Source organism: Lipophrys pholis (genome assembly GCF_963383615.2).
Source record: "Lipophrys pholis genome assembly, chromosome: 11".
In the NCBI taxonomy this organism is placed as follows: domain Eukaryota; kingdom Metazoa; phylum Chordata; class Actinopteri; order Blenniiformes; family Blenniidae; genus Lipophrys; species Lipophrys pholis.
Window position 1 is genome coordinate 21,425,087 of NC_137631.1, and position 19,370 is coordinate 21,444,456.

The 19,370-nt window shown below is 39.3% G+C and overlaps 1 protein-coding gene across 3 annotated transcripts; it reads right to left on the reverse strand.

The window, feature by feature from the left end:
* Positions 1-550: 550 nt before the first annotated feature.
* Positions 551-15,925, reverse strand: LOC308117071 (anoctamin-9). Of its 3 annotated transcripts, XM_080475715.1 has the most exons (25): positions 15,747-15,925; positions 15,529-15,634; positions 14,758-14,832; positions 14,538-14,660; positions 13,215-13,351; positions 12,857-12,906; positions 12,703-12,761; positions 11,837-11,916; positions 10,354-10,488; positions 10,170-10,263; positions 10,025-10,085; positions 8,563-8,645; positions 8,322-8,426; positions 7,712-7,876; positions 7,600-7,636; positions 6,380-6,491; positions 5,462-5,519; positions 5,232-5,329; positions 4,936-5,132; positions 4,689-4,841; positions 4,462-4,609; positions 4,263-4,379; positions 3,361-3,454; positions 3,027-3,139; positions 551-2,125 (listed from the first exon to the last, which is right to left on the reverse strand). In XM_080475715.1, exons 2-25 carry the CDS (start codon positions 15,547-15,549, stop codon positions 2,110-2,112), a joined length of 2,331 nt encoding a protein of 776 aa, XP_080331841.1. In that variant the 5' UTR covers positions 15,550-15,634; positions 15,747-15,925; the 3' UTR covers positions 551-2,109. The 3 variants fall into 3 exon arrangements, with proteins under 3 accessions (XP_080331841.1, XP_080331840.1, XP_080331842.1); XM_080475714.1 differs by having other exon boundaries at positions 15,529-15,909; XM_080475716.1 differs by lacking the exon at positions 15,747-15,925 and having other exon boundaries at positions 4,936-5,120; positions 15,529-15,672.
* Positions 15,926-19,370: the final 3,445 nt, after the last annotated feature.

Genomic DNA, 19,370 nt, shown 5'->3' on the forward strand with positions numbered 1-19,370 from the left:
TAAAAGAATTTAATTCATGATTTGCCAATTAAAACATGTACAATTCTATATACAAAAAATAGATATTTAAAAACAAAACCAAATTTTCATAAGGTACTATGTCACTATTGTATGGAGAGAAAGAATGCTGTAAAACGTTGCACTGTAGTGGAGGACTTTAACCTTAAACCCAAGCCTGTTTTTAACTTTATCTTGTATCTATTTGTTTATTTTAGCAAATTCCTTCTCTACTTTTTTGTTATTCTATATAAGTATATTGTCATGTATTGTGTGACAGTTGTCTATTCGTTAACAGAAAATGTAAAACAATGTTACTGTGACATACGAAGTTTTTAAATTGCAGTTTTGTTCAATTAAAAAAAAGCATTCATTTACAGGTTTGAGAAGTGGAAAGAATAAAGTGTTTGTGCTCAAATTTAGAGTGCAAGAGGCGGGAGAATACCTGAAATAAATCACATGAACTATAAATAAAATAATTGAACTTAAAACTACATAAGTGCAAGGTGTTTATCATGTGCATAAATCCAAAACAACAAAAAAAGAAACACTAAAAGGACTTGCTCTGGTTTATTTATTAATGTGCTCAACAGTATTTCATACGAATAAATACGTATATTAACGTTGTACATATTGAGGTATCAGTTGCTAAAACGTAAGAGCAGTGATATTATAGCATGGAAAACAGCAGCACATAAAATCTGTAAACTTGAATTTATTTTGTATAAACTGCAAGAGAAAAGGATCACAGGTACCGTCCCAATAGGTGTTGTTGCTCTTTAAAAACATTATTTTTTATCATTAACTATTATTTCAGGCAGATTACTTAGAACATTTTTGATTTTCACGAGTTTTATACGATAAATACATATTTAAGATGTGTTTGTTAATCGATATCTGAATCAAGAAAGGCTCATAGCAGCCTTAAGTGACTTTATGTGTGAGTTTGAGACTATTACAAAATGTAAAAGCCTCATTAAATGCTATTACAATTTTTTTTTTCTTTATCTAATTATAATATTCATGAGGCAAAACGGTGAAGTATCTTCAGCTGGAGCTAAAACAAATTCAAATAGCTTAGAAAAGTAAATTGGTCATTTTTTTTTATAATGGATTTATGGCATCAAATCTTACAGGATCTAAGAGTTTCTTCATTTTTCCTAGTCTGAATTATTGGATTTCTATTAAAATAACAGCAATATATCTGATTTCATGAAATATTCTGAGACATTTTTGATTTTCTTGATTTCTAAGCTTACATGATAAAGAACAAAACAAAAAAGGCTTTAAATATTTCAGTTCATGCATAATAAATTTAAAATTGATCAATGTTTGGATTCAATCAAGGAGAGCATTGTGTTCTATTTTTTTTAGATACACCTGTATTTGTAAAATACTTAACTTTGACATAGATGGCTGTAAAAACTAGCACATACCGTTTTTGATTTGCAATCTGTGCCATAATGAACTTAAGAAAGGTCATTGGAGACATTTTTGTGGACAAACTTACATTTAAAAGATGTTTTATGAAGTCAAACGTTTCCTCTTTAATTCAATAATATAAAATAATAAAAAGCAAACATTCTTAGGTCAAATTGACAAAAGACACATATTCTGTTTGTATTAAAGCCACAGTCATCACAGCATGTTTTTGTTTTACATCATAAGGCAGTGTCATAACACAATCAGCAAACTGTTTGCGGTAGCAGTATAAATTATCTTTAGGCTTTCAATAAGACGTTCAAATGCAGCTCACAAACATAAAGATCCAACAGCAAGCTATGGGTGCATTCTTAATATAGAATAAGAATAATCTCATGAAAGCTGTGGTCAGTAATATCTGTCACTGTACACTTGTTATGTGCCGAAACCTTCTTCCATCTTCACAGTTCCTTTTAGAGTTGAGAATCCAGAAAGCCGGCATTTACAGCAGCTTCTGCTTGCCATCAATGAACCAGAGCGGCAGCTTTCCATCTGAGCACTTCAGGGTGCTAATTTATGGCCTTGAAGTCGACCCAGCACTGCGATCGTCTCAACACTTTAATGCACAAAGGCAACACTGGATTTATATTCTCAGGATAAAATGTGTCCCATTAAAGTGTCTGAAAGCTGTCACACATCAAATGACCTGCAAGAAATAACAACAGCAACACATCATTTAAATGATCAGGATTCAGTTGAACATGTCTAATTAAAGGATTATTTAGTATATTCTGCATGTTTTTTTATTTATTCTAGATGAGTCACATGCAAATGCAAATACATTGGGACCATAACACGGTCAGACATCCTACGCAAGGTTAAAGAGTTCAAGTATCTCCAGGTTATTATTATTGAGGAGATGGGCTGTGGTTTTGGGCAGACAGATACAGTCTGCAAAGCAAAGCTCTCTGTTCACCTCTCGGTCTGCATCCCCATCCTCACTTAATATCAAGAACTTTGGACCATGACCAAAAGAATTACAATGTGGATACAGCAGAAATGTGTTTTCTCCACAAGGTGGTGCGTCTCAATTCCCGTTAGAATGAGGAGCTCAACTAACCAAGAAAGACTCCTTCACACTGAGAGGAGCCAGTATGAGCAGTTTGATTCTGATGCCCCTTCTGGTCACCTTTTGTTGGAGGTGTACCAGGCACTTCCACCTGGGGACACGCTATCTTTCTGCACTGGGTCAATCTAGCAAAGCTACAGAAAATTCAGGGGGAAAACAGGAATATCTGGGGGGGTGGGGGTTCCCCTCCTTACTGCCTTCATGAGCCCCTGTGGAATCAGTGGGGAGGAAGATGGAGGAATGACAACCGACCAAAAGAAATACTTTTCAAATATTGTGGCATGTCAAATAGATGTGTTATTAATTGGAGTTTTAAAAGGTTGCTCAAATATCATGTTATGATCCTAAATCCTTAGGCACAACTGATGATTCAATTTAAGAAAAGCTGAAGAGACACATGATGTGTAAAAAATATTCTACTTTCTCTGCAACAGTTGACCATGTGTGCCTGTGTAACCTCAAACTATTTGAGACTCACCTGAGTTCCTCTTTCAGCCTGTTGAGTTTATCAAACAGTCTGTCATTCTTCACTTGCATGGGAGCGCTGGGTACAAACCAGGCTGTAATGAATTTGCATATGACAACGACATGCTGCAAGCAGAGAGGAACATGTTTAGAAAATAATGCGTTTGACTGTGTGTAACAGTTTCATTCAGGCATTCTGGTATTAGTGCAGCTCAGAACTCGACCCTGACATGCAGAGTATAAAGACGGACCAAGGTGAAAACACACTGTGGGGTTGTGAAGCGTTTTAGGAGAGGTCAGTGTGTTAATGTGGTGTCTTTGTGTTATCAAGGTATTATAGTACTCACCTCAAAGAGGATGACAAAAGCAAAGCGCACGGCTAAAATCAGCCAGAACTGTGGCGTAAAGCTGTAGTCCGTATTGCTCCTGTAATCTTTGTAGCTGCGAAGAGAATGTGACATATAACAGGTGGGTTGTTTTTTTAATATCATAGCATGTAATTGTAAGGATGAGCTTCACTTATAGCCAACTATATTTAAAAGTAGCACAACTTTACTTTCAAGTGCAATGCTAGCAGGATAACAGTGGAACTTCTGCATGTGTACTGCTGGACTAATGAATTGGGTCATGTAGCTAAATGTCTGAGACTTTTCCTTTCAAGTTACCTGAATGCATTTCACTAATGGGGGTTGTTTCAAGATCAATTATCACAGTACTGTATCATAATCTGCAGATTTGTGATAGCACAAATACATGACTGAGAAAAGGTGATACTGTGGTCTGGAAACAGAAGTACACAAATTGTTTCAAAGACTCAGAAAGGAATAGACACAAATGTTGCCTCAGGTCACAGAAGGTAATTGTAACAGCCACACCCAGTGGTTTGGTCGTCCTTGACCGGCCTGTGAGGGGTCAGCAAGTGAGTGTGAATAAAATGATATTTAGAGTACATGATGCATATCGTACCACTGCTTTCCCTTATTTTGGTTGTTTTATTTAGCCATTGTATGTACTTCATATTTCTGGGCTATCTTTCCCCTTTTTCATTTGGTTGAAGATCATTTGAATCATCATTATAATCAGATACACTCAGAAAAGTTTTTGGCAGAATTGAGTGAAATGCATGGCATGGACTTCCAGAGAACTCTTTGGTTTTTCTAATGGACCCTCTGGAAGAGAAATAGCCCACCCTTGCTACAGGTGCTAATGGAGAACATGACATAATAGATATCATAAAACAAGAACAAACCTGCAATAGGTGACATTCAAACCATCAGCAGGGATTGTCTGATTTGGTGAAAACGCATTGCTCTTGTCATCCAGCCGTGCAACTGAGAGAGTGTTGTTGATGTACCCAACCATGCAGCTAGAACAGAAGAGCAGTCTGTGTACAGGCCTTTCAACAGATGGCAGCTTTATAACTGGGAAGCGTACAGAAGACCTCTCACTCAATATCTGTTACTGTGCCGTTAGCACATGGTCCGTAGTGGTATTGGTACACCAGTCGAGGGATGAAGTCCGAGGACACGCCAATGACCAGCCCATTAGCAATAACAGCTAAGACACCAATGGCCTCCAGTATATCAATCCACACACCTAGTGACAAGCAACAGTGACAATCAAACTATGCACTATTTACATAATATTCAAAGATTTCTTCGTAGTTAAAGCTCACCAATGTCGTTGGTTTTCTTGGGAACCATTCTGCGCTCCAGAGTGACCATTTTAATGGCATCCAAGCGAATTTCAATGATATTATTAATGAGAGCCAGCAGGGGGGCAAGGGGAAAGGCTGCCACGAATATGGTGGTAAAGCTGAACTGGATAACTAAAAGAAATCATGACAGACAATGTTGTTTTCCAAATTCTGGTCCAATGTCAGTATAGTATCTGATGTGTTGCTGTTAAAATTCTGTACGTACCCATCTCCAGAAACTCATTAAAGAGGCTGAAAGAATCCACATCATTTAGACGGTAGTTACTGTGCCAGTTTCGAAGCTTGCAGTTGTCACACAGTTCTGTGCCGTCTTTGGCCTCTGATTCATCTTTCAGATAGCAGTGGGCACACTTCCTCTGCAGCTTCTGGATTCGTCTTCTCTTCCAAAATCTGCAGAACCAGCTGATGCAAAGAAGAAACCGCTTCGGATCAATCAACCCAGACACGCAGCTGGAAAAGTCATTTCTGATGTTTGCATGCAGTACATGACTAGATACTCACGGGCCGGTGAACTCAAAGACATTGCTGATGGTCTGTTTTAGCACCATTATGATCGTCATTTGGATGAAAAGGTCTGTGAGACAGCCGCTGGGATGACACTACACAAATCAGAGTAAAATGTTTTGAATAGTGTCAGGGGCTTTATGTCTCAAACTTCATGTCTACATACATTTGTTCTAAAAACATTCATTTAGTTGTGAAACTTAGGTTATAAATCCATTTTTGCTCACTTCCTCTAGCCTCCATTTTCCTGCAATTCGTACGTAATCACCCGGATGGCCATTTATCCTGTCAGGAGTGTTACAAAATCAAGCCATTATTAGGAAATCAAGATAAAGTCTCACTGGGCTGCAAAACCTCTTCAAGGACTGTGAAAAATATGTTTTTTTCTTGGAATCACATTAAATTAATACGTTGCGGTTGCGGTTACGTTGCGTTAAGGACATTGTCTGAATATGTTACTTGCTTGGTCGTATGGGCTATTACAGTTACAACCAAGTAGCTAATGCTAGCTAATGCTAACTGTAAGGGTAATTGTTACGAATTTTCACATGATTCAGAATATAAGTAGTATATAAGTACAGTATATAGGTAATGTTTGTAAGTTTTTATCTACCTGAGGTTGAGTCAAAGTGAGTACCCACTACTAGGGTGATCGTATATTTCCCTGCATGACATCATGAAGGGAAACTCTCTGAACTGCCTGTATTCGTTAAAAGGTGAAGCAAGCAAGAGAGGGAGATGACAGACTTTATTCACTTGTGGGGCCACAAACACAGGCTATGGGGACACATATTGCTGTTAGTACACCATTATAAAGTGAATTATAATATGGGACTTTTAAGTCCTCCCAGTTTATAATTTGCAGAAACTAAATTGAGAATTTTTTGAGATATCCACGATGACTATGAATCTATTTTATGAGAAACAGTAAGTGAAGTAGGCTGTTTAAATGTCAAGGGACATTTTGCGAGGGCCTGCAGGTCACAAAAGGAATCCGACAATCATTGCAATTGTCCTGAGTTACTTAGAAATATTCTGTTCAAAATTTGTTGCAGCCCAGTGAGATAGGGGCTTAAGGAGAGAGCTCATTTTATAAGACACTACAATGGATATTTTATCTTGAGCTTTTCCACAATTTTCCTCACCTGCCAAGGAAAAAGGCCACGTAGAAGAGCGAGGAGAAATACGTGAAGAACTGGAAGGTGAACATCTTGACTGTGAAACTCTTCTCTGTAGCAGCAAACGACCTTGTTTCCTCTGGTGGAGACAGACTGGATATCAGTGCAGTGCAGAGCAGTCATTTTGCATGGATTTCACACATCAGCCAACGTGAGGAAGAAACAAGCACTTGAAGAGATTCAGAGGACATAAACAATGATATCAAATTTAAATTGATAAGGTCATTTTATCTATTATCGCCTTATTCACATTAACTGCTGCTCTGTCCTTCTCTTCTGCAGTTTTCAGACAAAGTTCAACTACTACAAATGTGTGCAGCCTGTCGGGCTTCGCCTTCATTGAGGTTCAGAATATCACTTGACGCATCTTTACAGCTGCTCATATATGATGTCTTAGTTCCAACGTCCTCCAATAACCCTTTGGTCCACACAAGAACAACTTTCATTGTAGTGCATGACTATCAAGGCATAGGTGGGACAAACTGTTCGTGGCAGCCTTGTTTCAGTGCTTGATTGTGTGATTCTTTGAGTTGTATATCTTATATAATGTTTGCAACCTTGCAGTTACAGTAGAGCACATGCAGCAGAAAGGAGTCTATTTGCAAAGAACTCGATGTGATTTTTTACAAATTCTCTAAATAGCCTGCTAGTATTTACAGAGGACATGTCTGCGTGTCGCTCCTCTGTTATCTCTTTGTTATCTCTGTTTGATGTTTGAACTGCTTTCTGTCCGACTGCATGCTTTAAAGCCTCAGCCCTGTTCAAGTTGCATGCCTGAGACTTACAATAACTTGAATTTCATGAACTCATTGCACTACAGAGGCATCTAAAATAAAATTGAAAACAGTGGAAAAGTACATTTTACCCAGTAAAGACAATAAAATCCCCAAAATAAAACTTCCACTCCTCACACATGCATTGTGATTTTCTCAAGCCTTCTTTGTTTCACGCTTGATCGTTTATGCTTATTAGTCATGAAAATGTAAACTAAAGAACATATCAGTGAAATTCACAACATCAGGTGTGTGTCATAGTTTTATTACCTGATTCCATCATTAGAATAAAAAGATAATGCTATGAGTGTGAAGAATACTGACAAAACAATTGTCTTGCCAATTGTATTAAATATTTCAGATGCACCTGAATAAGAAAACAGGAAATATTAGGGCGAGGTACATCAAACATACCTATTTCACAAAGCTTCATGGCTACAATCCGGTTGACCTGCGGAAACAAAGACATGATCATGGTAACAGGATCAAAAAAACTGCAGAGACACACTTTGAGACCCCAGCGTACCCATGACATGACTGTGATGATGATGTAATGGAGGACAGCCCCCAACATCATTGCGCCGCTGTTGGAGTGGCTGCTCAGAAACTCCCCTGATTCCTTCGCCAAAAACCCTGCGGCGATCACCCTGAACACCACCAAGGCGTGCGTCAGGCCGATGATCACCATTATCTGCAGAGACACAAACACACTCACTGAAGTCACTGCACGTCTGCCTTTAAACATGTCTTTTACTAATTTATTACGCATTTTATACATTTAATAACGCTCTCCCCTACGAACCAACTAATGAAAAGGATTTTGTGGTGAACGTTGTCGAGCACTGATCATAGTGAGCAGAACCTTTGTTGCAGGTTGAATTGAACTCCAGGTTAAGGTGCCTTCTTCTTCCAGGCATATCAACATTCATTTTATGGTGTGACCCTCCATTAAAACAAGAACAACTGAATCCTAATGTTACTACAGTAAACAGAATTGATTACACAAATCCTAGAAAGTATATCTATTTCTTTGTTACAATCATATCTGCAACACCTATAATGAAGCTCCAGCTGGATCAAAAAAGAGTCTTGGATATCACTATGACTAAACAGTGGAATAACACAAGGTCTCCTACCATAAATGTGACACAGATTAACACCAGGGTGCTGCGCAGATAGGAGTGCTTGAAAGGTTTTGGCTGACAGTTGGCACTGGTCACAATTTCCAGAATCAGTTCCTCCTGTGATTAGATGCAAAAAAAAAAAAAGGAAGGGGGGGGGGGGGGGGGGGGGCAAATGTTAAACACAGCTTTCAAATGCAAAGATCAGAGCCTTTGTATCCATAAAATAGGACATATTGCGTAAAACTGATCTTACCTCCTCCTCACACCAATCAGATACTTTCCATTCACACACATAGGAGGCCCGATGTCTTTTCCAGAACTCCAAAAACAATGTTGCTGTGAAAAACACACATATTTATATATACACAACTAAAGGAAAAATATATATATTTTCCATTTCTTTGACATTCTCGTGCTTTGATTTTTTTGCTGCTAACTTCTAAAAGTAAATACAAGGGTATCATTCTAGGTTTCAGGCCTTACAATGCTGTATTGGTTTGCACTCTTGCCTCACAGACAGAAGTACTTTGGTTTGAGTCTGGAGCCTCCCCTTGGGAAGACTTCTTTTCTCCACAATACAAACACATGCGTATGAGGTTAGTTAGATGATAACCACTAAAACATTACACAGTTATCACTGCCATCACTGCGTCTTTTAATATATCTGGAAGCCACTCTCATTTCCATTCTTGATGTCTACGAAAGATTATTAGCGGGACAATAAGCACCCATCTTTGCCCACTGACCCATTGTTCTTAGTAATCGTGACTGCAGATGACACAACTTGCAAATGGTCCTTAAATCTACAGTATTTTACTTTGTCCTTATACTATCTTAAAAGTTAAAAACAAACAAACAGATGTTACAGTGTTGAATGATGTATTTCAGGAAGTAAGAATACTGGGTTGGGTTCAGTGTAAGAGAATCAAAACAGAAATCTGAGGAACTGCTGTCCGAGCCCCAGACGGATGATCAGCTGACTCAGTAATAATCTGCACTGCTACATGGTTACACTTGTTAGTAATGATTCGAAATTATGAAACTTTACTTTGTTTAGGGTATTTCATTTTTTTTTTTTTAAACAAGGGCCTCGTGTTCAGTTGAGGCACTCTGTCCTACAATTAAAATTGTTCACTTTCCCACACTCCACGCTTTCACTTACTGCACCTCACCCCTCCCTGACTCATTTCCTGCCTGTTTCTCATGTTTTCACGATGGTTATTCCTGTGAACTGTCCAGAAACTGTGTTGATTCGTCACTTTGCTCAAGTAAAAAAGGTCATTGCTTGCATCCTTTTTTTTCAACAAACAGTGCAAGTTTGATACGAGAGCAGGTTTGGGAGCAGCTTTCAAACATTCACAGAAACATCAAAAAATCAAAGTAGAAAAGCTGAAGAAAGCAGTGGAAACTCATTCATGTTCTCTTATCAAGAGAACTGTTTCACCACCCCCACGGCCAGATGGCTGGGGGTTGATTAAGATGCAAGTAGCCAGGAGGTGTAGGTTTTCTCAGTGAAGTGGCATATCGTTGGCAGAGCAAGTCTCACTGATCAAAAGAAAAGTTACGTTTAGATCAAACAAGCGGTGCTTGAGCAGAATAAAGACTTGTTTCCTCAACATTTCCTGTGTAGTCAGTTCTAGTCATTACGTCTTTTTGTAAAATAAGTGAAGCCTTTTTAAAAATTAAATAGGAAATGTGAATGTAGAAAAACTCACCCCACACTGCCATGAACATCGCAAAAAGCACTGTGCCATTATTATCGAACAGCAGGCTCACCTGCAGTTAAAGAAAGATCTGAGCTGTGAGCACCGACAGACAATAATCCCATTCAGCGTTGCAACAGTAAATGCACTTGTGTACCTTGGCGTATGTGCAGGTGTCCGAGAGATGCCACACTTTGCAGCCCTTGTCACAAAGGGGACACATGACGGTGTCGGCCTCACAAACTTCCTTTCTGAAAAAGACAGGGGGGGGGGGGGTCGGTTGTTACAGGTGAAATGCGCTTCAGTCACACTGATGGACAGAAATCTGTGGACAGACTTACATGAGGGGCGAGGTGCTGAAGAAGCTGAGGCCGTAGAGGAAGACGATGATCCCTATGAACGCAGGCGGGATGAGGAGGTATGTGTACCAGCCCAACCACAGATAGTACAAGGCCACCTTCTCCCCAAAGTAATTCCTGACATGAAAACACATACAATCACACATATACATTCATATTACATTTCTACGCCTTGTGGGGAAAATACACTGATATAAATTAATTTACTGCTGATTCATTCTGAACTCTGCCATAGCCTCTACTGCCCTAACCCTCACTTTAACACTCGCCACCGTCTGACCCTGAAACATGTATCCACCTCAACATGAATTATTTTCACTCAGGAGTTTTCATTATATGGCAGGAGTACACAACATCAGACGAACATGCCATATGTAACAATGTTGTTTTGCGCAAATGATAAAGTTTTGCAATATACACTTGAGTAGATGAAGGTAATATCTCAGTGCTCATTCTCATTAATTTCACACCAGTTGTGACTGGCTTGTGTTTGTTTTCCATGCCTTGTCGTCAGCAGGATTGTTGCTTTTTGTTTTCTCAATGAGTTGATCTTACAGTTTTTGCAAAGTAATTGTACTTTTCATTCATATTTAAAATTCATCCATTTTTGAATTAGCACATCATCAATACACAGTGGATGGAAACATAATAGATGGCAGTTACGTAAGTCTTTCACGATATGTATATTATTTTGTATGATGAAAACAATGCATCTGCGATACATTGGGCAGCCATATTGGTTGGTCATATATATGTATCAAGTACAAAGACCTAGAGTGGTGGCTCTCAACATGTATTCTATAATGCTCTGAGAAAAGAGGCTGTGAACACCCTCCCTGATCTACAATTTGCCCCCCAAAATTTAAGTGAAACCGAACCTGATGGACACATTAACTCTCATGAACATACAAAAGCAGAAGAAAAACTTGTTTGTGCTGAAGACGTTGTAGACAGTCATGCTTTTATTTGCATGGTTTCAGGATTCATAGTACTTCAAATAATTGCACAACAGTTACACAGCAACAAGTACTAAATTGATTTGACAGTCCAGTATCTTCTCCCAGCACTTTGTCAAATCGACTGATGCTCAAGCTTTTACTTATCAAATGATATCCTTGTTACCGTGAAACCAATCCAATCAGCATTGTAAGGAGTCTAACAAAATAATCGTGCTTTAAAACAGTGTCGCCTTTTTCCTGGAAAGCTAAACGAATGATACATGTTTGCTTTACATCCTCAGCACACAGGCTTTCCAGATACAGAGTCACTTGAACTCTCGCCTGCTTCAAGAGCGTCACACTATAATAGATGCAGGCATTTGAAATAATGCCTGCATCGTGTAGGCGACACATTTGCTATCGTTTTATTCACTGAAAAAAAAGAAAAAAGAAAAGAAAGCCACAGTGCCATAACTGCAAGTGTGTATGGAAAGCAGAGTAATAAAAAAGGCTGTTGCAGTCCAAACCTGATGGCAGTTATGGGTTGCCCTTGGAGACAGGCTGTCCACCGTGCCCAGTTCTCCTTCAGCTCCCTCTGTTTTCTTTTCTGGAAACAGAAGCACAGAAAAATCTAAGAGAATCTGCAACATGAAGAGCCGCTTTGTGTAGGCTGGTTAACACAGTTATGCAGGGTTCAAAAGAGTACGGTGTAAAAAAAAAAAAGAAGAAGAAATAAAACAATCTACTGACATTTTAAAAGAGATTTTGCTGATTCATTTGTAAATTACAACCATGTAAGACAATACCACCTCATTTTAAAACATCAAGCTTGTGGGGAATTAAGATTTTACTCACACCGCCACGTGTTTGTGAGGAAAACAGAGAGATAAATTTGCTTACATGTTCACATATGTATCATTGTAAGCCCACATACATGCCCACTTACTCCCAGCCCTGGATGATTCATCATATTAATGTGACTCGCACTAGGTGTCTGTGAACAAATAGCTTCTTGGCATTGCATGCATGCATTGTTTTGGGAGGCTTCTGCCAGGTTTCACTTTGTGATTGTGAAGGCATTTGAGAACAAGCAAACTGTGAGGTGCCCCTGCAAATATCTGAAATTCATCACATAGTAAAAGTGACACTATCTTTCGGATCGGTTAGACAAAACAACAGTAGATACTGAGCCTGATATATGATCGACTATATCTCATTAAATTGAGAGATGTGATTAAACTTGTAATTTCATAGCTATAGCGATTGATTTGCATGATTGTGAAAGTAAAACTTGACAGAAAGCTGTGATTTGTTAAAACCTAGATTATAATCAAGCAAAATGTGGTGATTCTATCGAACATGCGGTATTTCTGTAGTAATTTAGGAGTTTTACCTCATGTAAACAGAACTTTGTATGAAAGACGTTTGCCTTCATCAGATCCCGCAGGTTCTCTGTAAAGATGACCAGATAAAGGGAAATTACATGGAGCCTGAAGTTCACAGTTAAACTTAAGTCTTAAACTCTGTGTTTTCAATAAGTCGCTCACCTCCTGTTGGTATGTAAGTGTGGTTTAAGATGAAGTGGACAATCCTTATCCTGAAACAAGATCAATATCTAAGTTCAGAACAAATCTTGCAACAAACGACAATAATCAAATGTTATTCTTTTTTTTTTTTTCAAATCAATACTTCAAAATCAGCAGCACCTTTCAGCAGTGGTTAAGACATTAATCACAAGATGTAATCTGCATCATCACACGTTGGAGGAAAAATGTTGACCTACAAATGTGAACAATGAATCTGTTTTGATGATTTAATCTGTTGCACAAGACAATAATGACTGCTTTAAAAAAAAGCAACAGTGTTGTTTTAGGTGCCAAAAATAGCTGCGGGGACATAGCTTACCTCGTACTGAGAGGCACAATGTTCTGATCGGAGCTCCAATTACAGGCATCAGACACTTTGAGAAGATACCTGTACTTCTCAAATATTTCTTTAGGCGCTTGGATCCCATAGAAGACAAGATCGTCATCGATGATTTTCTAGGAGGAGCAACAGAAGAAATGATGAAATGTGTCATCTTTGAACCACAGCACTCTGGGAAATCATGGAGACAAGGTTCATTGACATTGTAGTAGTTGGGTCTCAACATTGTCACTAGAAGATCAGTAAATGGAAATAACAAATTATCACAATAGCTCTTATTAAACCATAAATAGGATGACCAGAGTTTCTATGTAGAAGACCAGTTCAGTGAGAGTTGAGGAGAATCTGAAGCTATGGAAACAGCGTATTGGACATGTCGCTCTCACATTGAAGCGTGATGAGATTTAAAATGATCCAAAGAATTTCTAGTGTGGGCACAATGGATTCTGAGTTAAACGTGGGAAGGCCACCCAAAGGACAAAGAAAATGAAGGTTGCCAATGATGTCCATCTCTCTTTAATATTTCAACTATAAAGACAAAAATAACACTTTTCAAAGGTCCAATTTGTGTTTGTTTTCTTAATCATCTTGCTTATGTTGGCTAAGTATATTCTTTCTCTTCGTAAAAAGGGTAAAATGGGACCTTCATATTAGTTTGGACATACTTCATTACATTGTTTTATATGCTTCTTCTGAGTTGTTAGTAGTTAACAGTCTCAAACTGCTTCAAAGATGCGAAACAAGACCAAAGTAGTTCATTATTGTTAATATAACATTTCTTTCTTTTCTTTTTTAAAGGAAAAGATAAAGAAACATGAACAAATTTGACACTATGAGTCTAGTACGGGACGACTGTGGCTCAGTTTTAAGAGCGGGTTGTCTGTGATTCGATATTCAATCCAGCATCAATGTGTCCATTGTAGGACACTGAACACAAAGGTGGTCCGGATGGCGTGCGAGCACCTTGAATGGCAGCTGACGCCATTGGTGTGTGAGTGAATGGGCGAATGTGATGGATCATGTAAAGTGTGATGAGACTGCTAAAGTGGTATAAAAGTTAAGTCAAATGAAATCCACTTCATGGTACATGTGCTCTCACATCAGATTTTAGATGGACTCTATTTCTAATCTGACATCTGAACACAAAGACAGATTCAATGACAATCAGGACGGCCATGTGGAGAGGTCAATCAACACACATACAGTACAATCCACGGCAAAATGGGCGATTACCTCCTAAAAGCTGCCCCCCCCCCTCGTACCCTCATACACATACTTTGTGAAGCTCGCCTTGAGACTTACTGTGACTTTGAAGCTCTTCTTTTTCAGCTCATCGATGTATTCACTTTGTTTCTTGAATGCTGATCTTTCCCGGTCATCAATTACTTTGGCAACCAGGACATAGTCATAAGAAAGTGGAGTGTGCTGTGGAGCAATGGAAACGTTTTGATCTTAATTTGTGGATTCAGAAAGTGGCAAGTGGCCAGCATGCACATAAAGAATGCTTATTCAGTGATCTTACCACAGGAGGGAGTGAGGACTGTTCGTTGCCATTCTCCCTCACCACTCCCATGAATTCTAAGAGCTCAATGCTGGGCTGCAAAATAGTCACAGCATGTCAACAAGAGAGGTCATGAACACAACTGCAGTTGATGTACACATCATTAAGACATGGCATATAGACTTTTAAAATCACACCAAAGGGATCATGATTTTACTGCTTGAGATGATTGTCTTCCAGGGATAGGCCCACTGATATGAGGATATGAATGTGGAAATCAGGAGAAAGGTCATTATCCACGAAAGAATCCCGTCTAACTATAACATGCAGGTGTGTCAGTCAATACCTCTGAGCTTAATAAAAAAAAAAAACCTGAGGTAATTCTGACTCACCTACTGAGTGCTGAGGGTTAATCTCACCTGACTGAACCGCATGGCATGTTAATATAATCTCAACAGTCCAGCAAATCCACAGCACGTCCAGAAGCAGTCTCTGTTACATGCTGGCAGTGAAGGTGCGGCAGTTACGAACACACAATGTGAACGTTGTGACCACAGTTCAAACACACGCGCCCCATTCAAACCGCGATCATGACATTAATGCGGAGTCGTGCTTTGATTTGTGGGAATCTGCGGGTTTACAGCGGCAGTGCGGCGACAAGTGCGGGACTGACAGTCATGATAAACCGCAGGCTTTTGACGACATAACAAAACAAAAAAAAAAAAAAAACAAGTGGAAGTGGGTATCGATACAGTGACAGCAGCATTAATATTTATGAATCGGATCCCCTACCTGCCTCCTGTGGCCGGCCATGGTGGAGCCAGCTCGATGCAGAAAACCCTCCAGACACCATTCACCGGCTCCCTCGGGCTTTCAGTCCGATCCTCGACATGAACGGCTGTAAAACGGCATGCGGGCTCTTCAAAAACCAAGAAGTCAACTTCCGGATTTCCTCTGGGGAACAACTGTGGTGTTGTTTCAACCGCAGTGGTATGTAGAAGCGACTCTACCTGTTGCTGGAGTCACAGCATTTGTTTTTTTGTTTGTTTGTTTTCCAGCCTCGAGCTTCTTTTTTCCCCCTCCCTCCAGTCAGTCCGGCTGTGTGGCGGTGGAAACAGAAGATGTGAGTCCACCGTCAGGCACAGCAGCCTCGGACAAACAGGGACTGCCTCTGGTCGGTGGACCTGTCAGGTGCGATGGAATGACATATTTCTGTTGCCTCCTCCTCATAAATGCGTAGTACCGTGTACCTGCCGCTAGGTGGGAGCAGAACACCTGACTTCATCCTGCAGACCAGCGTAGAACTTTTTCCTTAATCGACCTTTTGGCAAGGCGTTTGAGCATTTATTACATTACATTACATTACATTACATTATATTGCCGAATAAAATCTGTTTTGCATCATAGATGGATGCCGAGCTCAAGTATTTTTAATTTCAACCAGTGTTTACTACAACAATAGTCATTGTTTTTTTGTTTTTTTACCCTGTTATGTAATTGTGATACATTTTTATACAATGCTTTCAAAACTGCATTCCTCATTTGTGAAGGCCATTTAATACTTAACAATAAATTAAAAAGAAACCATTTAAAAGATAAAGAAAATTGTTTGGTCAATGACTACTTTAATTACTTCAATGAACAGATGAGTTTATTCAACCATCTATGGTTCAAAATGTCCACTAGGGGCACCTGTAGAGTATGCTTTGTCTTACTGGTAGTACTGGTAACAGCAAAGATGCCCGCTAGTACTACTTGCAAGGCCCAAAATGTCCACTAGTACTACGTTTGGGCCTTACTAGCAGTACTAATGAGGTCATAAACAAAACACTAGTATTACTACTAAGGTGTTTTTGATCTCATTAGTACTACCAGTAAGTGTCAAAATCTGTTTGAAAAGCACTAGTAAGTGGCAAAATATCTACTAGTAGCACAAGAAGGGGATTCTTACAACTTACTAGTAGTAGTAGTGACATCAAAAACCATGTTGTTGTTCTTACTAGTGTAACCGGTAGAAGAACCTTTGTCTTACTAGTGAGCCTCTGAACCTAACATGTATAGAGTTTGGTTGTACTAGTATGTAATTGCACTACAACTGGCACATTATTAGTATACAATTACACATTACTTGTGTGCTACTACACAAACTAATAAGATATTTCTGCACACTTGTAGGACAACTTTGGCATACTAGTGGGACAAATCCATCTTACTCGTGAGGCAAAACTGTGCACTAGTTGACAATTGTGTGCAAGTCAATCTACCGGTTACACTATAAAATTCTACTAGTTAACATATTGTGCTTCGCTAGTATACTAGTAGCAGCAGTCATTGCACGTGCGCGCGCACGCACACACACACACACACAGAATATGTTAATTTGATTAACACACCGTCGATATACATACAAACAGAGCCAAAAAGAAGAACAGACTAAAAACATAACCAGGTTTAAAAGAAGAGAACTGACAAACTGTTGGTAAGCAAAAAGGCCTATTCAATCAATGGAGTAAGTAGATAATTAAATACCTTAAACACTTTTATAACACAGTATATAAGCTGATCAAGTGTACATATGGAAAACTTCTTTTTTCTTTTTTTCATCTTTTTTGTGAGTTGGGTCATATGGGAATGGAGCCAACACCAGGGACAAGGCACATCCTGGACACATAACCAGTTCATCACGGGCCAAAAAGAGACAATAATTCACAGGACACAGAGCACACACATGATATCTACAAAGTATGTATGACCCTCTGCCAGCAGGTTCAGGCACAGAGGTTCTTCCAGTAAGCTGATGGGCGTAAGGTTTTTTTAAAAAAACATTTTTTAAATGTCATACATGTGATTCCCACTGCAGAGTCCAGAAGATATTTCTGTTTTCCATCTTATTTTTCTTTACTGAAAGAAAAGGGAGAGTAGCCTAACACGTCAAAACGGCTGGCCCCCTCTGCCTTGTTATTAAAGATGATTTTTACCATTAGCCTTGGAAACGTTAACTGCCGTGCTCACCCAAGAAGACCCACGTCTCAGGGAGAAGAGGCGATATAAGGCTGGAGAAAAAGTGGTCGCGGAAATGAGTGGCTATATTTCTGTACACGGCCACACCCCACAGAGGAGGATAACATAATTACACCCACATAGGACTGTGTAAACCACTAGAAGGGCATCAGAGGGGGGCCCTGCTGCTAAATTTGACCAGAGATGAAGCACTGCTGAGAGGCTGGGAGGAGCCACAAGAAGCAACACAGAGACTCTTCCCTGAACTCCCTGTCGTTGAGGAACATGCAGCCCTGTGATACTAAGAACAGAAGCCAAACAAAGGACTGGTCCAAAGAAAACACTAGAATAAACTAAACATCACAATGACTGCTGAAAGATTGACTATACAGTTTAAAGCCCAGGAAAAGTAGACCTCAAGCAAAGAGGCATTTTTAATTTGAAAATTATAGCTTGTGTTGATGCATGTTAAGGGCGCTTAAATTTTAAAAGGCCTCACTAGTGTAATACAAACCTGGAAATGAATTAGTTAAATGGCTCCTTACTTCCTGGTGTGTGCTCTTTAATGTTTAACATTTGTATTTTGCCAAACAAATTAACCAAATTAAATACCAAGGGAAGCACACGCTATGAGGGCAGATTGAGACACGGGACATCCTATCCTTGTTCTCTTAGTGTCACTCCTTCATTGCTGAATCCAAATAAACAAATTGTTTTACTTCAACAACAGATTCATGTCGTCTCCTTTACTGTTACACTCTTTTTATCAGTCAATTTTTAGAGTTGGTTAGTATTCACAATCAACCAATCACCAATAAAAAAGTGTGTGTGTGTGTGAGAGAGAGAGAGAGAGAGAGAGAGAGAGAGAGAGAGAGAGAGAGAGAGAGAGAGAGAGAGAGAGTTCCAGAGTGTAAATGTAATCACAAACCCAGTGTGTCTATAATTTTCTATGAGGGGTTGAAAGTCACCACTTGTCCTTACAGGTATCCCAATGGAAAGTCATATCCCAAAGTCATATCAACCTTGGCCGCAGTGATAAACAGACCTCATTGTGAGTCTCTCTGTAAAAAAAAAAAAGTTCTGGATGAAACACAGGTTATGAAGTAAAAGAGTAATCTTACAAATCGAAGAAAGTTTAAAAAACAACAACAATAAGAGCATGGGGGCTTAACCGACATCTACATTGTTTAAACAACTTATAACTCTCCCTAAACTGCGATAGGCATAAAAGACTAAGGCTAAAACGGTTAAGAAACAAAAAATGTAAATTAAAAGTGTCAACTCACTAAAGACAATGTACTTTTCTAAAACTAAAAAAGTGAAATGCTAAGAAAAAATAGTAGTTAAACTTAATTATTGCAACCTAAGATGCTGTTTCTGTATAGTACAAGTGGACAGTGAACTTCATGAGCTGCGGTATCCCCATTTGTCAGATTTTTAATATTAAAAACTTGTAGAAATGTTTGCCTTTTGACTTTGTGTGCATGTTTCCTTCAGAGTGCAGCTTGATGGCGGATGATTGCTGCCTGTCACCCGTTCAGCCCGGACCATTGGCTGGCGGGGCGGAGACACTCCCCTCGCGCACCGCCCCCCTCCGGGCTGCAGTGATGCCGCAGAGAGTTGCCCGCGGTGTC